Consider the following 21533-nt stretch of genomic DNA (forward strand, 5'->3'; position numbering starts at 1 on the left):
ACTTGGAATTAGACCTGGACTTTGACTGGACCGTTCTATCACATGAATATGATTTGCTGTAAACCATTCAACCGCAGCTCTGGCTGGATGTTTATGGTTGAAGTCACGCTGCAAGGCGATCCTCCACCCCAGCCTCGAGTCTTTTGCTACTGTAACTCGTTTTTTTTTTTTCAGGAGTACCCCTGCGTCCATCTTTGTGCAAAAGAATCCTCTTACAACAACTTCTTTCTTATCGTCACCCAAGGCCAGACTTGCAGACTGCAAGACAAATAATTGTCTTTCCTGCAGTCTTTCTTAGCTACATCTCTTCCTAGGTTATCAAGGGCCTTGTGGCTGCTTCCCTGAGTAATGCTCTTCTTTCCTGGTCATGCTTCTAGTGTACAGACAGTTGTGTCATAGTCTTTCCACTTTCAGATGATGGATTGAACAGTGCTTTGTCAGATGCTTACATTGTATTATACCGTAACCCTGCTTTACACTTCTCCACAACTTTCTCCTTGACCCTTCCATAGTGTTCCTTGGTGACTTCAGAAGAGAATTGTTTTCACAAGATTGTATTAGGGGTATCAAAGTAAAGGTGGTGGATATACACATACGTTCAGCCTATAAAATCCAGATAAAATAGGTGCTCCTGGAGATCTTTTTTGCTGTGTGTAGTATGTTGGAGCAACAGGTTAGATAAGCTTGCTGAGAAGGCCGGCTCTAGGATGCCTCCTCGACCCAGTGAAGGTGGTGGCAGACAGAAGGACAAAATAACAGCAAAAATAACATTACTGTTGGACAGCGTCTCCCGCCTGAAGAGAGAGCTCCTTCAATGACAGGCGGCTGCTTCCTAGAAGCACCGAGGGACGTTATTGCAGATCCTTTCTCCCGTCAACCGTTAGGCTTTATTATCTCTGCTGCTCCCAACAAATTCAAACACTTTTTTTTTTTTTTTTTTTTTTTACATTTTTTATATTTTTTACATTACAAAAACTAAAGTTTTTACATTTCTTCTGTTAGTTGTAGGTGTTTCCCCCTGTAAATTAACTGTTGTTGTATTTTCATGCACAAACACATGCCCATTTTTAAAACAACCCTACTTAGTGGCATATTTCTTTCGATCTGAGTTTGCTATTTTTAACGACTGAACGGTATTTTCTTATGCTGCAAATTATCCATTAATATACAGTCTCTTAGGCTTAGTATTTCTGCTTTTACCCTCGTGTGAATCTGCAGGTATGTCTGAATTTCGCCACTGTGAAACAATGTAGGACATTTCAACACCAGGTCACGCTTGGTTGCAGTTCCGCCCTCACACCGATAGTTGGCGACAGCGCACATCTGGAGCGAGTGTGGTCGACGTCAGAACCGGAAATAAAACATAACACGGCAAGGCCGACCAGTAGTCACACGTGGGTCTGAGAGTTGGGGATGTTGTTGTGTCTGTTTTAATCAGAAACATGCCGAAGAGAACGAAGGCCAGTCCGGAGGAAAACACCCCGGCAGAGGAGCAGGTCGAGGACCCGCCGGCGGAGGGCAGGCGGACCCGCAGCGGCCGCACGGTGCGTCTTCCTGCCGCGCTGCGGGACTCCAGAACCCCGGCGAAGACTCCCAGCCGAAGGACCAGAAGGTCCGTCCTGCAGGAGCTGCCGCCGCCGGTGGAGGAACAAACCCCCGAAGACACGGAGCTGAAACCAGAGAGCCCGGCTGCGGAGGAACCCGGTGCGTCTGTGGAACCAGAGCCGACAGAACCCACTGGACCGGCAGAACCCACGGAGCCCGCAGACCCACCGGCCCAGGCAGCGGCGGCGGAGACGGAGACGGACCTCTCTGAGGGTGGAGGAGAACATCAGGTGTCCAAATCTGCCACGGCTGAGAGAGCGCCTGTGGCTTCAGACGGCATCCCCAAGAAGAAGCCTCACCTGGCTCCAGGTGCCAGACAGATCCCTGCGGTTCCTCTGGGCAGACCCAAGTCCGGGAGAGTGTGGAAGGACCGGAACAAGCAGAGGTGGGTCCGGCCCAAAGGGCTCTGGGTAGAGATCAGCGTAAAACCAGGCCATCTACCTGTAAATAGGTGCTCCAAGCTGCTTCTTTACCTCTTAGAAACTATCAGGAGTGCCTTTTTTTAACCTAATATTCAATTTAAGCAAGGGAATTTTTTTTTTTTTTTAAGTCTTGACAACTTTTTAAAATAGCAACCAGAGGCTTTGCACACACATTGTTAGTGGTGATCTCCAGTGGCGGTTCTAGACCAAATTTATCAGGGGGGCCAGGTGGGGCCAGTGTTTTTTCACAGGGGCACAGAACAAAAAAAATTAAAAACAATAAAATGGCAATATTTAACTGTGTAATAATATTAAGTGAGCCACTTGTGGCTCTGGAACTGCAGGTTCCAGACCCCTGATCCAGCAGTTGAAAACTTTGCCCCCTGCTCAATACGGCTAAAGCTAAACGTGAAACATCTTAAGTTTTAAATTATTTTTAGAGTAAAGCTGTATAGGTAAAACAATATATTGGTCAAAGTGACCAATCAGTTATGGTTTATTTGCCATTGCAAATAATTCTGAGAAGTTTATTTAACATCATGCCTTTTGTACAGGGGCCGGGGCCATTTCTACAGGGGCATGGGCCCCTGTTGGCCCCTGTCTAGAACCGCCCTTGGTGATCTCTCCGACGTCTCTCACCCTGATGTTCTCGTCCTGCAGGTTCTCTGCGTTGGTCCGGGACAAACCGCTGTGCTCCTCCTGGGAGAAGAAGATGCAGGCCAAGCGGGAAAAGGACCTGATGAAGCAGTACACGGCCAAGCTGAAGGATGATAAAGCCCAGAAGAAGGAGGTGACGTGACGACGCAGACGCCACAGGACGAGGCGCGGTGACATGTGGCGTCCGCGCGTCTTAACAGCCTGTGTTTGGTCTTTCAGGAAAAGAGGAAACGGCGAGAGGAGAACCTGAAGCGGCGCGCAGAGAACGAACGCAAAGCCGAGATCGTGCAAGTGGTACGTTTTTTTTTTTTTTTACGTTCCACACAGCTACGCAGGATCTGTTTGATCTGCTCTGCCTCACAGCAGACATGTTTTCACTTTCCCCCCACATTACGACCACAGACTGGATGTGTTCCAGTTGTTTTTGCACCTTTTTTTTTTACCCGAGCAAATCTGAAAAGTGCGGGGTGCGTTTGTCCTCTGGGCCTCCCAAGTCAACGCTCTTTAGAACCACCTTCTGCTGCAGTCACAGCCCTATGGGGCGTGTCTCTGCCAGCTTTGCACCTCAGGACGGTTGGATGGAGAGCATCCATCAGAGCTCTGGCTATGTGCTCTGCAGGAAGGCGGGCCCCCGTCCCCGTCTGCTGTCCTTAGCAGCAGCTAACAGGGTTTTCTCTCTGGGTCGTCCCATATTTAGCTCCATCCATCTTCCCCAGAACCGCTGAAGCTGTTACCATGAGGGTAGAATGTCCACCACGTCTGTTCTCTGCTCTGATCGTTTGTCCGTCTTGCTCCACAGATCCGGAACACGGCGAAGATCAAGAGGATGAAGAAGAAGCAGCTGAGGAGAATCGAGAAGCGAGACACGCTGACGCTGCTGCAGAAGTCACAGAAGCAGAGCGTGCCGAGCAAAGCGCAAAAGAACGTTCAGCAAGATTTGACTTAAAAGATGTCAGACAATAAATTGCATCTGTCCAGAAAAGATTTGTATGTCATTTGGAGATTTTTGGTGAGATCGTGTTAAGGCTTTATTCTTCTTATGAGCCACAGAGATCTGCTAAGATTCAACTTGCCTTCAGCAGAACTCAAGAACTGGGTTTACTTATGTACACCTTGCCAGTGCCTGACTGGCCTCGTTCTGCCTTCAGAACAGCTTTAATTGTTCATGGCATAGATTTAGCCAGGTTGCAATTTAAGAAAACTCCCCCCCGAGAGAAGATTTAAAGGCAGAGTGGCGCACAAAAACATCTAAAGACAAAAGTTACACATGCATAGAAAAACTGAAAACCTGACGAAGATCACCATGTAATCAGTAATGAAATCAACATATCTACATGCAATGAATGAATACACATGTGAGAAAATATGCAATAATTTCTGTATTCTGGGTTCAATAAAGCAGATTGTATCATATATGCATACACGGGTTGGTTAGTTGAGAAGAAGTACAGCTTTTGGCACAAAAGTGGAAGTTCTGTGTCCTGTAACCCGGGCATGGACGCCAGCGTTGGGAGGGAAGGCACAGTGAAGTGGAAGTGAGGTTGTCTTTGGTAACTGTGCTAAGCTGCGTGTTTTCTAGTCACAGAAATTACTTTTTACATGACCTCACAGGTAGCCCAATAATCTTTAATCATGCCAAATCTAAAGCTTCCAAAGGAGGTATTGCCATTGCTGACGCTTCTTGAGAATAGGCTCTGGGTTGGAGGAGAGTATCAGCAAATAATCAAACATGGCATCAGAAACATTCCTCTTGATATTTGGCTCCAAATCGACATGAAGGCGTCCTGCAGAACTCCAGTTCCACCAGATCCCAAAGATGCTCTGTTGGACTGATCTGATGACCGTGGAGTGCAGGCAACTCTTTGTCAGGTTCAAGAAGAAAGAAGGGACTTTATTTACATAGAACCTTTTTACACACAAAGTCAGAGAGCTTCACAGAAGGTATCAGAAACAGTACAGAGCATTTAAATGAAAAGTTTGACATCACCTGAGCATTTGTGGCCTGCTGTAATCACCCATCAGAAGATGGGTACCCTCACTGTGGTCCTAAAGGGTCAACAAACCTCTGGTAGACTGGTGTTTAAACGGTGCTCAGATGGTACAAAAGGGCCTAAAGTGTGTCAAGAAAATATTCCCCACACATTACAGCCCCACCTGTAGCATTAAATGTTGATCCAAGGCAGGATGGATCGTCTTCAGGATGATCGTCGGACTAGGCAACAGCGTTGTTGTCCAGTTTTGATGGTCCTGTGTGACTTGTGTCCTCAGATGTCTTCACATCTACGTAGGCGAAGAAATCGTTCGACTTACTGCTGCATAAACTGTTGCTGCAGAATCACACGTATATTAAAAATGCTGGTTAGTGTATAATGCTTAAAATGCACATCTGCAATCTCAGAAGCTGCATTATGCAATACACGATAGTAAGCAGTAAGACCAGCTTCTCTTGATAGATGAAGTGCTGCAGTGTCTCTATGCTCAACAACCTGGGTACTTCTGCACATCAAGAAAATGACTTGGCATTTTGAAATGTCCTAAAATAAACTCTCTCTACCATGATCTCTCTGTCAGACGGGTTACTCAATGCAAGCTTTGTAAAAGGCAGAAAAGGTTTCATCCATGGTGTCATTTTTAAAAACGTGATCATTTGTGGAGAATGAGGCGTAATAAAAAGTACTCAATGTAATCACAAGAGGGCGCTGTTACACAATATTTGGTTCTATGGGTGAGCAGCAGAGGTGTCAAAAGTATTCAGATTTATTACTCAAGTAGAAGTACAGATACTAGGGTTTAAAATGCTTCTGCAGAAGTAGAACTATCAGCTCAAACTTTTCACTCAAGCAAAAGTACCGATTTCAAAACTACTTACAGTATAAAAGTTTTAAAAAAACAAGCTAAAATAAAAATAGAACGAGACTACTCTCAAAATGTAAGGAATAAGATAAGATAGACTTTATTGATCTCACAGTGGAGAAATTCATGATCTTATTCATAAATAACTCCTGTAAAGTATAGATAACCAAAACTTCTATTTAAGTGAGGCAACAGAGTATTTGTGCTTAATTACAGTGCCTTGCGAAAGTATTCGGCCCCCTTGAACTTTTCGACCTTTTGCCACATTTCAGGCTTCAAACAAAGATACAAAACTGTCTCTTTTTTTTTTTTTTGTCCAATCAACAAGTGGGACACAATCATGAAGTGGAACGAAATTTATGTGACATTTTAAACTATTTTAGAAAAAAGAAAACTCAAAAGTGGGGCGTGCAAAATTAATCGGTCCTTTACTTTCAGTGCAGCAAACTCTCCAGAAATTCAGTGAGGATCTCTGAATGATCCAATGTCGACCTAAATGACTGATGATGATAAACAGAATCCACCTGTGTGTAATAAAGTCTCTGTATAAATGCACCTGCTCTGTGATGGACTCAGATGTCCGTTTAAAGCGCAGAGAGCATCACGAAGAACAAGGAACACACCAGGCAGGTCCGAGATACTGTTGTGGAGAAGTTTAAAGCACTGCAAATCTACAAAGACCCGGCCGTCCCTCTAAACCAGCTCATCTAAGGAGAAGACTGCTCAGAGATGCAGCCAAGAGGCCGATGATCACTCTGGATGAACTGCAGAGATCTTCAGCTGAGGTGGGAGACTCAATAGCTGTCATATACTGCACAAATCTGGCCTTTATGGAAGAGTGGCAAGAAGAAAGCCATTTCTTAAAGATATCCATAAAAAGTCTGGTTTAAAATGTGCCACGAGACACACCAAACCCAGTGGAAGAAGGTGCTGTGGTCAGATGAAACCAAAATCAAACTTTTTGGCAACAATGCAAAACGTTACGTTTGGCATATAAGCAACACAGCTCATCACCCTGAACACACCATCCCCACTGTCAAACATGGTGGTGGCAGCATCATGGTTTGGGCCTGCTTCTCTGCAGCAGGGACGGGGAAGATGGATGGAACCAAATACAGGAGCATTCTGCAAAAGACCGGAAACTGGGACGGAGATTTATCTTCCAACAACAAGACAATGATCCAAAACATAAAGCAAAATCTACAATGGAATGGTTCACAAATAAACATATCCAGGTGTTAGAATGGCCAAGTCAAAGTCCAGACCTGAATCCAATGGAGAATCTGTGGAAGGAACTGAAAACTGCTCTCCATCCAACCTCACTGAGCTCGAGCTGTTTTGCAAGGAGGAATGGGCAAAAACTGATGGAGACAAACTCCAAGGAACTTGCAGCTGAATAATTTTGTGTGCCCAATTTTTGAGTTTATTTGTTAAAAAAAAGTTTGAAATATCCAATCAATTTCGTTCCACTTCATGATTGTGTCCCATTTGTTGATTCTTCACAAAAAATACAGTTTTATATATTTATGTTTGAAGCCTGAAATGTGGCTAAAGGTCAAAAAATTCAAAGGGGGCCAAATACTTTCTCAAGGCACTGTATTTAGCACCTCTGGTGAGCAGGAAAAAAGGTACCTGCTGACACTTTTAATGCAACCCACAATGTAGAGTAAGAGTAAAGAGGGTTGGGTGATTTACAATAATAATAATAATCTAGATTTTCTATTCAGTCTTAAGACTGTGTGGAATAGTAATATACAGAAATTGTTATACAATAAACAATTTATTAATTTTAAATAAACGTTTAATGTCAAACTATATAGAAATTATGAAGTGTACATATATAGTGAAGTATATACATATTGTTTTTATGATTAAAAAAATCACAGACTGCAATTTAAACTGAAACCTGCGTCCTTTAAACACAAGGGGGCGGTATGACACCGACTTTAAAATTAGTATTTTATGTATGACTTCTTATATGTAACTAAATACAGTTAAAATCATTCCATTCATCTTTTGACCTTTTTTTTATTAGAGAATAATTATTATAGAACAAAAAAAACTCACAAATAGGCAAAATACTTTCCAAAACCTGGAAATTTTATTTACATTTCAAGTCAGTCACATGCAAGATTTTTCTTAAAATGAATAAACATGAAATTAGCAAAAACAAGAAAAAAAAACCCATACTATTTTAGTTGTTTTTTTTCTTTCAAAAAAGAGAAATATACAAAAATAGAGCTTACAAATACTGTACAGCATATTGTCTCCAAAAATATTCTGCTGCAGAATTCTTAGTTTTACACACAATGTCTGTGAGAGATCACAAACATAATCCATGTTAAAAAAAAAAAAAAAAAAAAAAAAACAGAGTGGGGGAAGGTGAGGGAAAAAGGTGAAAAGACTTGGCTGGACAAAGAGGAGGAAGTTATTTGTGAGTTTGTTAGAGCTACAGAGGAATAAATACACAATACAAACAAGACAAGTTCACTTCAACAAGGCAGTGATAAGAGATTAAACCCTAAATGGGCTGGTTGCTAAAACCAACCATGGGAAACACGATGAAACTCTCAAAACAGCAAAGAATATTTCACTGGCTTTCTTCTTATTTACTTATCTTTTTTTTTTTTTTGTCAAGTGAATACTATCTGCCATAATACAGTGTGTCGTGATCATTAAGTCCCTTTTTTTTTCTCTCTGGTTAGCAGTAAATTTTTCATGTCTAGCGGTGTTCCCGACCGGGTGTCTATTTATAACAGCCCGGTCAGAGGCAACGCTGACGTCAGGGATGACTTCAGCAGTGGGAAGACTGTTTTTTCTTTCTTTTTCTTTCTTTTTTTTACTGCACTCAGACACATTCTTTTCCTGGCATCAAACGAACACTCTCTGCTTTCACCTCTCCAACACAGAACCTCTCTTTCCTCGTTAGCTAAAGCTTTATTTCCCAACGTTTCATGTCGAGTTTTGCGCCGTCAGTGCGAACGGGGGGAACGGGCGGACGGGAGGAAAAAAACAAAAACAAGGATGCTTTGTGCGGTGGGAAAAGTGTCCAGAAACGAGACGACAGGAGGGATGGCAGGAGACGGCAGCCGGGGTCGGCCGCCGTGGGGGTTTTGGGTGAAGGGGGCGCTTTTCCTGTGGCCTCGTGTAGAAACACGTGATAATAACGCCCCGCGTAGAGCAAAAGGTGAGAGAAAGCAGCATTGTGTTCACAGTAAACATTTCCTTCTCGTGCGAGATTCAGAGACAGATCAGTAAACAGAGCGTTAAGACTTGACTTGTTAGGATGGAGGCTGCATGGACAGTGGGAAGAGTGGAAGCTCTGCTCCCCTCGTGCTGCATCACTGACAGCCCCCCCGGCCCCCTCTGACCCTCAACACGTCACGCCGAGCGGAAAGGAGGCCTGGCAGCACACCTTCCTCCATTAATGCATCAGACTTGGGTCGACCAAGGCTCACGCGGCTACAACAATTCTCAGTGAATTTAGTGTTAACAGTGTCAAAACTTCTTGAAAGGATTCCTGTGTGTGGCGAACGCGCAAAAAGAGCACAGATGGGTAGGAAAAGAAAACAGAACCAAGATGATGTTAAAGACACCATCGAGGATTTTTTAGGAGGGATATCTTGACGATTCGAATCGATGCCCGACATCATTCAAGAGGATGTTGGGAGTTTAAAGTTTGATTGGGATGTTATTCATTAGTGGAAGGAAGATGCTAGAAAATAGCTAAACAGTGTTGGTGGGATAAGAACCAACACAGAACTTTTTTTTTATTTTTTTTTAAACTCATCAACACGCAATGCAAGTTGGGAAAGTAACCTTCACATTAAAACACGGCAGTGGCGGCATCATGACGTGGGAATGCCGTTCTACAGCGCGAACAGGGGGAGCTTTTTGATGAGAAGGTGGATGGAGCTAAATGCTGGAAACAGTGGAGGAAAACCCGGTTTAGCGAAATAAATAAATAAAGACTCCAGCAGAGCGATGAACCCAAACAGAATGGCCTAGTCAAAGCCCAAAGCTCGGCATATAATCGGACTGATTTTGCAGTGAAGAGTCGACCAACAAAACAACAACGAACACCTTTTTTAGATGATGCCCCCCCCCCATGACTTGTAGTGAGAAGGGCGGTTCTGCAGATGACCGAACCCGATGGGGCTGAATACCAACCCAGGCCACACTTGCTATGAAATCCGATAGCAGTACAGCGCTAATGCTAATTATAAGAAGCTGATGTGGTGGAAGAATAATCCTCTCTTCCATTGAAATGACACAGATCTGCGCCTTTTGACATAACGTTTGACAGCCTTATCTTAGGTTAGTCGCTGGGGAGCGTTCCCAGTAACATTGGTGGGAAAAAATCCCCCTCCCCCCCCTAACTCAGGCATGCACAAGACATAATTCAGTCATGACCACAAATTGCTAGGGTATGGGAATGAAATGTTAGCGAGTGGGAATTTCTGAGAAACAGATAACCCGACTCGGCCGTGGCCTAATAATAGATAACCACACGATACGGGACGCATCGTTTGTTTTCCTCACAGTACGTACAGCGTCCTGTATGATTAGCATCAGATTTGAAGGGTGCAGAAATAAAAAAAACATCATCTTGGGGCTGATTATGCCATCCTGTAAGCGCTATCAGCGAAAACCGCTATCATTACATTCTCGCCGAATGACCTGAATCCCACAGATAACCGAGCCAGAACCGCAAAACATGTCCCTCACACACCTCTGTGAGCCATTTTATCCCACTGATGCTACTGGTGGTGGTAGGGGGGAGAGCACAGTAAGGCCTTTCAATTAATTCACAAAATGCAGCTAACAAGAGTAAGGGGGGGCGGGGGGGTATGCACAAAAGGACAGCTCTGAGCTGAAGTACGTGTGGCACGAAACAAAAGCAAGTTGTACCGATACAGAAAGAGGAGGAGGGGGAGAAAGCACCAGAATACTGCAGAGAGAAGAAAAAACAGAGGGGATAAACTGCGTTGTGTGTTTGCATGAATGAAAACGCTGTTTCACTCCAACCTGCTGACCGCTGACTATGGCAGTGTAGCTGAGAGAAAAGGTGGGGGGGGGGGGGGGTGTTGGGGGTCAGCTCTAGCTGCTCCCCCCTGTGTGCGCGTCGGCTAAAAGGACGTGCTGATTACGACGCGGAGGGCAGTCCTCGTGGTGCTGGTGCCAGTTCGCTGACCTGTTCTCCTAAATGCAGCAGTACCAAAAAGATAAGGTCAAAAATGATGATAAATAGAAAAAAAACAAAACAACAACGAAGAAGTAACAATAAATAGACCTCTGTGGCGAGAGAAAAAAATTATATATATATAAAAAAAAAACGCAGCTGAAGCACATTTTAAGGGAGGATTTCATTCGGGTCGGATGTGTTTGGGAAAGTGATCCGTGGATCTGGGAAGCCACTTTCCCACCTCTGTGGACTATATGAACCTTAATCCGATGACTTGGCTACAGAAAGAAAAAGAGCGATTTGTGAGAATAACGCCTGGCTGATGATGGGTAACACAAGCAAATGTTCACATTTAAGCAGACAAAACTGTTCTAGTTATTGCCCCTTTGAGATATATGTATGTTTGCAACGTTTTAATACCTGCTGATCTAATTTATACACAGAAATGAAGAAAAATAAACTATAACACATGACCTCAGGCCTAAAGCAATAAAGATTAGCCTTCTCATAAAGTGCTTTTTAAAAAGGAAACAAAAAGCAAAAACTGTATCTTAGTGTCGTGAAGTTCTTGGCATTTGCGTTTTCTTCTTCCCCGTCTTTTGCTGGTGCCCTCCAGAAAAGCGCTTTGGTTGCAAAAAAAAAAAAAAAAAAAAGTGACGAAAGGAGACTTCTTCGAGATCGTCTTCATTGTCCACGAAGTAAAAAAAAATAATAAAACGAAATAAAAAGAGAACAGCTGATTATCAGCCAATCAGTGCTGAAGTTAAGGAAATCCTGTTTTTGTAACCGACGCAAAAGGTAAAAAGGAGGTGAGGACGGCTGCGGACTCGCAGCTGGTGAGTTTCTTCGCGGTTGCTCCAGTTTTCTGTCAGTTCCCACACTCGCACCGGAGTGTACCTGTTTACGGTGAGGGCGTGAGCGCCGGGGTTTGGGGTTTCTGCGCCGGGCACTCTCTCCCAGAGGGCACCCGCGTCCGCTACACCAGGTTCTCGGCGCCGGGCAGGGGCTGCTGGACCGGCACGGGGGGCTCCGTGGTGCCGGCCTGCTGGGCGAGCTGCAAGACGGGCATGTTGCACAGCGGGCACACTTTCCTCACCTCCAGCCACTTGATCAGGCACCTGAGGGAGAGAAAAACGGGGCCGGGTTACCTTTAAAAAAGTCCAACTACTGTATTTAATCAGGGTGTTTTAGACTGGATCCTAAAAGATGCTACAATGATGCATTCTCCTACGCCTGGCAACATCTTCCCTGATACCGTGCAGCCCTGAACAGAATAGTTTCACTGTTAAAAACAACAGTAAGAAACCGAGAAGCGTGGCTGTCGAGTGCGGAAGGTCAGTGGCGAGTCCCTCAAGTTGGACTTAATTGTTGACGACATAAATCTGTGGTCGCTAATCTTCAGAAATGAAACTATTTAAACACATTTCGTTTCTATCGTATGAATACCCAAGCAGAAGAAAAAAATGCATTCGCAAAAGCAGGTGTTGTTTTTGTTGCTGCCGTTTGTTTCGTCTTTAAACTGAACTGAGATAAGAGCAACACTTGAATCCTCACAGGACACTCAGGGATCACCGGTTCTTTACAAGGCAAATTTATTTGTAGAGCACTTTTCTGTACAGAGACAATGCAAAGTGCTTTACATGATTAAAATACAGGAAAATAAAACAGAATGAAAGCAAGTTGGAATGAAATGTAGAAAAATAGAAACTAAAAGCAAATATTAAAAACAGTTGGACTACAAACTTGAACAAATGATGTTTCAGTAAAACTGTTTAACTAGAACAGTCAAAGGCAATCCTAAACAAATGTGTTTTTAATCTTGATTTAAAGAAACTCAGGCTTTCAGCACTTTTACAGTTTTCTGAAAGTTTGTTCCAGATAAGTGGAGCATAGGAACTAAATGCTGCTTCTCCGTGTTTGGTTTTGGTTCTGGTTCTAGGTATGCAGAGCAGGCTGGAGCCAGAAGACCTGAGTGGTCTGGAGGGTTGATACACTGATAACAAGTCTGTGATGTATTTAGGTGCTAAGCCATTTAGGGATTTATAGACTAACAGAAGTATTTTAAAGTCTATTCTCTGAGATACAGGGAACCAGTGTAAGGACTTTAGAACTGGGGTGATGAGCTCTACTTTCTTACACTCGTATTGTGTTCACTGGAAGCTGCTTCCAGCTGGAAACCACTTAAAACCGTGTAATACTGACACAACAATGATCCATTTAACCGCTTTGGCTTTTTTTAAAAAGATGCTTTTTGTCACTAATGGCAGTACGATCCCGGGGTCGGGAATCGTACCCCCGGGACGGCGCCATCGAGGAACAGCCCCTTCACATCGGGCGCCGGATCTGGCGCGGCGCCAGGGCCGCCTCCATTATGCTGTGTCTTCCTGATTTGATCCTTTCTCACAGGACTCTACTGATCCCAGAGAGAAGCTAGCTGGTGTACAAAGAAACGACATTAAAAGAGATCCAAACTCACTGGGATTTGAATTATTGATAATAACGTATCAGACCAGGACGCTGCAGATTCCTGTTATTAAATGACTCCGACTGGCATAGGGAGCAAAAAGCCTTTTATAACCCTGCAGCGTGGGCAACCCTGGGCCGTGATACACTATCTGCTGACGGGAGGCTCACTTAGGCATCATTGTCTATTAAGATTAGAACATGTAAACAAAGAAGTCCTTCTGAGGCCGTGTGAAAAACAATACATTATTTAAAAGCAAAACCGCTTGCGTCACAGAGTCGGCCGAGCAACAAGCGGGCGATCAGTAGAAAAGAAGAAGAGTCGCGTATAAACTCAGTCAGCTGAAACGCGTCACGCACCACTTGTTGCTCAATTGCTTGACAAACATCACCGAGGCGCAACGTGAAAGAGCCGAGGGCGTATGATTTTTAGACTTAGCGAGCACGAGTCTGCTATACGCTCACATGGAGTGTTTGTCTGACCCCTGAAAGACCCAGCAGCTCCCCGGGAGGCCGTGTTTTCTGCACCTCACAGCGTGCAGAAGAGCCGCGAGCCGGCGGGGGGAAACGTGTGGCCGGCTATAAAGAAGCTTCCCCTGATTTGATCAACGCTGAGCAGCGTCAGATATGAGGAGAGTTAAACCATCAAACTCATTTCTTGGTCACGCAAAGATAACCTGAATACATTTTTTTTATTAAGCCAGACTGGAGGGTTTTCTAGCATTAACGGCCGCTTTAAGGTCAAACCGCGGCATCTAAATCACATTTAAAAGGTTATTTCCAAATCTGCCCTTGTTCTTTTCTTCAGCCAATCAGACGCGGGGCAGCTGGAGTGGTTCAGATCATTGTCCTGCGGTAAAGCCCGGGTTGAAGTCCCAAACTCTTTAGAAATATCCTTGTAACCCGGTCCACACTGATACATACAATGACCATCTTTTCTTGAATTTCCTGGATGTTTTGCTGTTTGAGCTCTTCCAGCCTACTTCGTGTTGTCAGTCAGGTTCGGTTTGTATGATTACTTTATTCTACCGCTTCAGAGAGTAATCTGGCACGGAGGCGTCTAGTGAAATCTAAGCAGGTGGCTTTGGATAGCTTTTTTTCTCTTAATAAATTAAACCATAATTTGAAAAAATGCCATTTACATTTACTCAGGTTATCTTTGCTATTAAAATGTGTTTAATGATTTGAAACATTTAGGTGTGATAATAAAAAAAACATGTTAGGTGGCTGATAGTTTTATTTCAGCATCATATTGCTAAGGTGTTTACAACCGACTTTAGAGTCAATTGCTGCTTTTATCGATCAACAGCCTATTGGACCACAAGTTTTATTTCCCTCTCCCAAGTAAGAGTCAAACTGTGAACTGTCCAAATGCCCTAAATTCATCACTCAGGTGTTCATATTGCATTTCCTTTTTCACTTAAAAATTGACCAGTAATAAATAGTTATACATGCTTCCTGTGTAAAACTGTGTGGCTTTTCTTAGACTTATTATCATTGCATCTTTAAATGCATATTTGGAGGAGATTTGTCTGCAATGGTAGATGTAAAAACAAAAGAGCAGCACCGTTTTGTGTTTAAAATTAGCAAAACTGCAACCAAACTAATCATTAAAAAAAAGCTAAGAAGAAATGTGCACAAAGGAGAAAAATTATGTCAAAAATACTAAGAATACTTTCAAACACTTTTAACAAAGTTCATGGTCCCAACGCCTTCAAACTAGGACGAAGGACTGATGTAAACAACTCTGATGAAATGGTGGGAGGACAGGAGGGAGAGGTGGAGTAGGTATAGCTCAACTAATCATTTTCTCCTTCAAAACATCCTGGGTTTTAGATTTACACGCTGTAGAAATGTTTATTTCTCCCTTTCTTAGCGCACCCAGCCCCGGTTTGTACCTTCAGCTAAAAGCAGGACGTGCAGACGGTCGGCCATTGACTTAATATGTATACTTCAGTTTGTGTGCACGCCTACAGACAGCAGCTCATACTCACTTCCGATGAAAGGCATGTTTGCAGGGACAGATCCCCAGCTCGTCTTTCTGTTTGAACTCCTCCAAGCACACCGCACATATCTGAAAGAGAAGGTGGGAGCTTTAGCCACAGTTTCTGCAAGCACACGCACAGGAACACCAAACGTGTTGATAAGTCGGCCCCTCTTTGGTTCCCTCGGCACCAATCTGAGCTCTGTGTTAGCGCGCCGCAAACAGAGCACAGCGGTGGATGTCGGGCTCGGAAAGTAAAAACACAGCTGTGGCCAAAAGCCACACAGAAAGACGATAAAAAAGGACAGGAAAAACAGAAGAGTGACGGTCCAGCTATGTCCGGTTATACAAGTCTGATTACCTGCGGCCTCTTCCAGGCGACCTCACTGCTTTAGAGGGAAAGCAGGCGTCCCCAGACCAATAAAGTCATCTCATGGTGGTTAACGAGTTTAATCAAAACCAGTTCTCATGGGCAGGAACGTCACTCTACGTCAGACTCAGCAACGCCTTTCTCTCCGTGTTGCAGCTCCTGTTGGTCAGTTTCAGAGTTTGCTAAAGCTGAACTGAGATCTACACAGCATGACTGAAAAGGGGGGCTGCACCCAGTGCTTCCACTGGTAAAATGATGCAACGAATCCCTTTCTACCTGCCAGCTGAGGCATCATCCTTTCCGATAAAGCCCGCAAGAGTCCATCTTAAAGAGGAAAAGGCCAAGAATCTATTCAAAACAGCCTGAATGTATGTGGCAATATATTAGCCCCTACGGTAAAATTATAAAGGTCAACTGTGATTAACCACATTTTCTGGCCTGATTACTGCTAGACAATGAGAAATAAGAAATAGGTCAAACACAATGTGTCTGAAAAAAAAAAAAGCAACACATCATGCCTTGGTCTAAAGAAATTCAAGTTCTCACATTAAAAGCACCGTGGACCAAAAATGACACAGAAGGCTGTCCTATGCTGCCAAAAAGCATGGCTGGTCCCCAAAACTTGTGGGAAACGCTTTTTTGGACTGATGAGACAAAAGAAGGATTTCTTGAAAAGCTGCGCGTCCCATTCCCATCGTGCTTAAAACAAAACACAGTCCTTCAGAGTAAGAGCATCGGCCTACAGTAAAACACGGTGGCGGCAGCGTGATGGCCCGGTGCTGCTTTGCTGCTTCAGGACTTGCTATGCTCTCTACCAGAAAATCCAGAAGAATGTCTCTTCAACAATTTGTCTCCTTTAGCTCAATCACGATTGTTTTTTTTTTGTTGTTGTTTTTTTGCTGTGATCTGAAGGTCACCAACAAATTCTCCTTGGAACGGCAACAAAGAAAAACAATGCCGGGTTTGAATTGGCCTAGTCAAAGTAGGCCTAGTCTGGACTTAAAGGCATACTATGTAACATTTTTCAGTTATTTAATATGTTCCATACCGTTTTGGATGATTAAATGAGTCATTTCAGGTCGAACAAAGGTTTTCTCGGCCGCCCTGGTGGTCTGTGGGGGAAATACCGAACTTGCAGGAGCCCTCGGCCCGCATCCACAGGCTCAGAAGTCTCGTGCAAGACCGCGAGAGTCGGTCTCGCTTTACGGCGAGAACTCCATGTGTTTTTGCCCTGCTATTCACTATATGCACGCGCAAAAGCAACAACAAAGAACCGCGTGTTAACGTCAAATAAACATGCAAGCATATCGAGTTTTTTTAATTATTATTATTATTTATTTTTTATTTTTTGAATGTTGGCGAGGTGGCAGCATGAGTTTGGCGAGGCGGCTGCCTCGCCAAGATAGCGCTGCGGGAAACCCTGATATTCACACTTTCACTGTGTTAGTCATTGTTTGTACTGCCGTTTTTTCCACTTTTCGTTGCGTTCGCCTGTCTGCTAAGCTCAAAACAACCGCGCCTGGCTTGACGGAGAAACCAGAACAGCTGAGCATCTTTACAACAGTGCACTTTTACTTTCGCCCTCTGGGGGGAGCCTCGCTGGAAAAATCAACCCCGGTTGCATAGTATACCTTTAAATCCAGTTGAGGAGCCGTGGCAGGACCTTAAACATCCTGTCCACACTCTAAAGCCCTCCACTGTGGCAAGCATTTAAACAATTCAGCGAAGAAGAGCAGGACGGGGGGGGGATACTTTTCCACACAGGGCCGGGTTAGCTCGGATAGCTTTCACACTTAATATACGAAGTCACCATGTGGAAAATACATTTTAATTTGAAACAGGGTGATGACGAAGCAAAAACAAAAGAAATGCGTAAGGGGAGAAATACTTTTTCACAACACTGCATGTGAAACCATTCCTTTAAAACAGAAAAACGGATTTCAACAACGTTTCAGGGGGCTACTCGTCCAGTCTTCGCCCCAACTACCCCAACATGCAGGCCGATTAGCAGAGAAGCATTTTTTCTTCCCTTCTTGATCTTGGTTAAACGTGCAGGGGCCCACAGGCCTCCACGCGCTTTACATAATTAAATTAACAGCCAAGGACCACCCAGGACCACCCGTGAACACAGCGGTGGCTGCCTATCTCGCGTCATGCTTGGTGAGACCAAATATTTACAGCTGCTGGCCCGGTGAAAAAACAGACCCTTTAAATTAGCGCTCGCAAATGGATCAATGGACACATACGCAACGGACAGATGGATGGATGTAATCAGAGACAGGGATGGGACATAAGCTGTCGAGAAATATTTTTGTTACTTACTATACTAAATGGAAACTGCCTGGCGTCAGAGTTCTCTGGACTTTTCCAGACTCCTGGTTAGGCTGAATCCCATCGACACGGCGCTGGGGGGAGCCGCCTGACTGGGACGTTGAGAAAGCTGCAAACATTCCTGTAAGCGACCCTCTTGTGAGGACGGTTGTTATTGAAGCAGTATGCGGGGCATGTCTGGGCAGCGACCTGAAGTGACAGACCACGCTGCGTCCACGCCGAGCTGCTGTAAGAGTCAACAACGAGCGCTTCAGCCGCTGACGGGAACTTCCAAGTGACAAAAGCCAGAGCATAGGAGCCGTTTGATTGCCCACACTCACAAAAACTTCAATCACCTTGTGGACAGCTCTTTTATGGTGGAGGGGTTTTCAAGCTGCAACAATGACTCCTTTAGCCACCCAGATTTATGGCTGGATGGACAGCTGTGGGTGAAAAGAACTGTATGGGGGCTCTAAGCTTTTCTCCTGACCGGTTTTGAACACAAGCAGCCATTTGTCTGGATGTCTGCTTTGCTCTCCGCGTTGGTGAACAGATCAATGTTCTTCCTTTTTTTTTTTTGGTCTGGGGTGTCAGACTCACAGCTGAACATCAACTGTGAAGACCATCCCTTTCCCCACTAATTCTGTTAGCATTAGTTCAAATTATCCCAAAAGTCAGAGATTCTACAAATGTAGAACTGGAAATATTGCAAAGATTTCACTCCCTCGATTGCTGCTTAACACATGATGTAGAAACAGCTGGAAACAGCTCAAACATGTAACATGTAACAGTTTCAAAAACAAGGCACGCAGAAATGCGGTGGGTACAACCATTTAGAAAAAGAAAAAAAACTCCTTTCCTCTCACTTAATGTTAAGCATAAATATGTGGCCTACGTTCATACTAATATGGAGGACCAAAACTGACAATTAAAAATGAAACCAAAAACATGCATTATTTATATATATAATTTTTTATTCCTACCCCTTTTCCTTATAAGTATTACTGTCAAAAAAACAATTTCTTTTGTCTTTTCCTTATACAAGCCATTGTTCTTTTTACATTTCCTCGTCTCCTCTTTGTACTTTAACGAATGCATTTTTGCTTTTTTTTTTTTTAAGCAATGATTCAACTTCTCTATTTCCATGACTAGATGGCTGGAAATGAGACGAAGCCGACTGGATCCGCAGCTCCAGCCCAGCAAAGGCCCTGCAAGTTCTATCGGGAGAACTAGCATGACACCTGCCAATCCCTGGGTCCTTGTGAGCCGCTGACTAAAACACACGGTCAGTTAGCGTGTCCACATGGCAGATAAAGTCTGGAATTACATCGTTGTTTTCAAATGAAGTTGATAAATGCCTCAGCTCACTGATAACCTGGGTAGCCACTGTGATAGTGGTTGGTAGTGACAGCCATTAATGGCAGCAGCAGGAGGTTTCCATCTAGGAAAGGCTGATGCTAACCAACCAATAGGGAGCAGTTGTCCCTTTAGGACCTCCACCTCCTCATTTGCATAATAAAGGCAAAAATACATATGATAAAGTAAAAAGAGCAGATGAGGAAATGTAAAAAGAACAAAGGCTTGTATAAGGAAAAAGGCAATACTAATTATATACCTTTGTTGATGAAAACACATGTATAAAGGGACAGACAAGACAGACAGACAAATAGATAGATATTTATTATGTCAGTTTTGGTCCTCCATATATAAGCTTGTGATGGCAATGTGACACAATGGGTAAATGAAGCTCTTACAGAGGCAACACACAGCTAGATGTAGATTTATTAAAACATAGCATTAGCCCTGCAACAATAAAACAGCAAGTTTTTTGCTGTTTGACATGATGACATTTTTCCACATGCTTTAGTCTGAAATGAAATATCTCCAAGTGCAGAATTTGCAAGGAATAGTCCAAGTCAAAGCAAAGCAAACATCAGGTTGCTGAATGTTTTACCACCCAATGTCACAAACTAAGATCAATACTTGTTTTAGAAATTTGAACAGACTTAAAATGTCTAGAAAATGTTAGCGTGGTGATTCTAATACAAAATATTTTGCGTTTAAATCATTCAAGGGCTACAGCTAACGATAAGCGATTATACTGATGATAAATCAGGTTACCGGACAAAAACTTGGCACTTTCTGCAGATATTTTTATGAGTAGTACAAATACAAGATAAAGAAATGCAAGTTAAAATGCAATAATATAGCATGTATTTAGTGGAAACTTAAACATTTGCAGTAATGGATGCATCTGCAGCCAAAAAATTTTCTTCCATCAACATGTTATAAGTAGGGATGCACGAGGCACATGTTTTCACTTCCGATCCAATCACAATCCGGTAATTTGGATATCTGCTGATACCGATACTATTCCGATACCAGAGCTCTGTTTGCTTTAATGCTATCATCATATTGTTTTTTTTAAGAGGCTGCAATGAACTCCTCTCTACTGAAAGTATGATATGTACAAATGTGAGCATGTATTTCCCAAAGGACAACTTGAGTAAAGTCATAAATGGAGGTCAAAGTCAGAAAAACAGTAAATCGTGTTCACAGGAAAAATTCCATTCTGCCAACAAATATGCAGATCTAAGGGTACCAATATGACTGTATTTATTAAATCCAAAATAACTACCCATAACGGGTAAATTTCCTTGCTGTTCAGAGTATTCTAAACCTAACTTTATTTTAATCACCCTTTTTTATTTTAATCAAGCCGTCGTTTAATGTGACGGCCGGAAAAGAGTGCGCTGAACAGTTAGACGAAGCCACGAGGCAGAAAATTTGCCTTAAGGAATTTTAGCAATCGAGTTCCAATAATCATTGGCGGAATTGTTTCAGCTTTAATTCATATTTTACTGAATCGGGCATGACTGTTTACACAGTCTTAAATGTGACAAATGGGTTGGTTATTTGCAGGATCAAACTCACACTATATAGAGTTTACGCTGGAAGATATTGTTAGTCTGATGTTCCCGGGCATGCCTCGGCCTGTAAACCAACCCCAAACAAAGCCCCTTTTCTTTACTTTCCATTAAAATGTTGAAAATCAACCTGGCTTCACCCATGCCTCCAGGACAATCCTTTACATTCGAAAGTGGGTCATCCAGCCGGAGTTGAGTGTGCATTATTGTCCTCAGCTTGTTTATTTTGTCTCAGTCTTGAATCACTTTACACTTTCTCTTAGCTTGTAAGAACATAAACACAAATGGCCTGAGGGGGGTTAACGGGTCACGAGGAGGCTCCAGCTGGGCTGGCAAACTGCACTGGACCAGGTACGAAGATGAGATTCCCAAGATGTCATTTTTATGGGTTGGGGCTCTTGGCTGTAGTCCACCATGACTAATTCGAAGCAGCTTTATACGCTGCTTGTAATCTTCCGACGAAACTTACGGGACAGATGCAGTTATGCAACAATGCCACAGAGGAGACTGATGACTTAACCAAGAGACGGGAGTTTTCACATGGCGATGAGTCATGTGAGCACATGACCTTGGAGATACCTTGGAGATACTAAGTCTGCAGGTCGTTACCGCCGCCCAAACAGACAAATATAAGACCTGAGCAAAGGGCCCTCCAGACCGCAAAGCTGTACACAGCTGTTGTACTTTTACCATGTCACAGCCACAAACCTAAAAGTGGGATTTCTCCTAATATTCAGGCCCATTCTCTCGGACGGCA

At 43.5% G+C, this 21533-nt stretch overlaps 2 protein-coding genes across 5 annotated transcripts in view; one reads left to right on the forward strand and one right to left on the reverse strand.

The window, feature by feature from the left end:
* The first annotated feature begins 1345 nt into the window (after positions 1-1345).
* ccdc86 (coiled-coil domain containing 86) lies at positions 1346-3668 on the forward strand. The gene is made up of 4 exons (XM_012882190.3): positions 1346-1990; positions 2688-2817; positions 2904-2978; positions 3484-3668. Exons 1-4 carry the CDS (start codon positions 1443-1445, stop codon positions 3628-3630), a joined length of 900 nt encoding a protein of 299 aa, XP_012737644.2. The 5' UTR covers positions 1346-1442; the 3' UTR covers positions 3631-3668.
* Positions 3669-8155: 4487 nt separating this feature from the next.
* Positions 8156-21533, reverse strand: part of rnf24 (ring finger protein 24) — a 38712-nt gene continuing 25334 nt past the window's right edge. For all 4 annotated transcript variants that reach the window (XM_012882192.3, XM_036137034.1, XM_012882193.3 and 1 more), the window contains 2 exons: positions 15180-15259; positions 8156-11840 (listed from right to left, as the gene is read on the reverse strand). In XM_012882192.3, coding sequence (XP_012737646.1) covers positions 11699-11840; positions 15180-15259 — 222 coding nt within the window. In that variant the 3' untranslated portion in view covers positions 8156-11698. The remainder of the gene's footprint in view (positions 11841-15179; positions 15260-21533) is intronic.

This window comes from Fundulus heteroclitus, chromosome 5 (genome assembly GCF_011125445.2).
Source record: "Fundulus heteroclitus isolate FHET01 chromosome 5, MU-UCD_Fhet_4.1, whole genome shotgun sequence".
NCBI lineage: Eukaryota > Metazoa > Chordata > Actinopteri > Cyprinodontiformes > Fundulidae > Fundulus > Fundulus heteroclitus.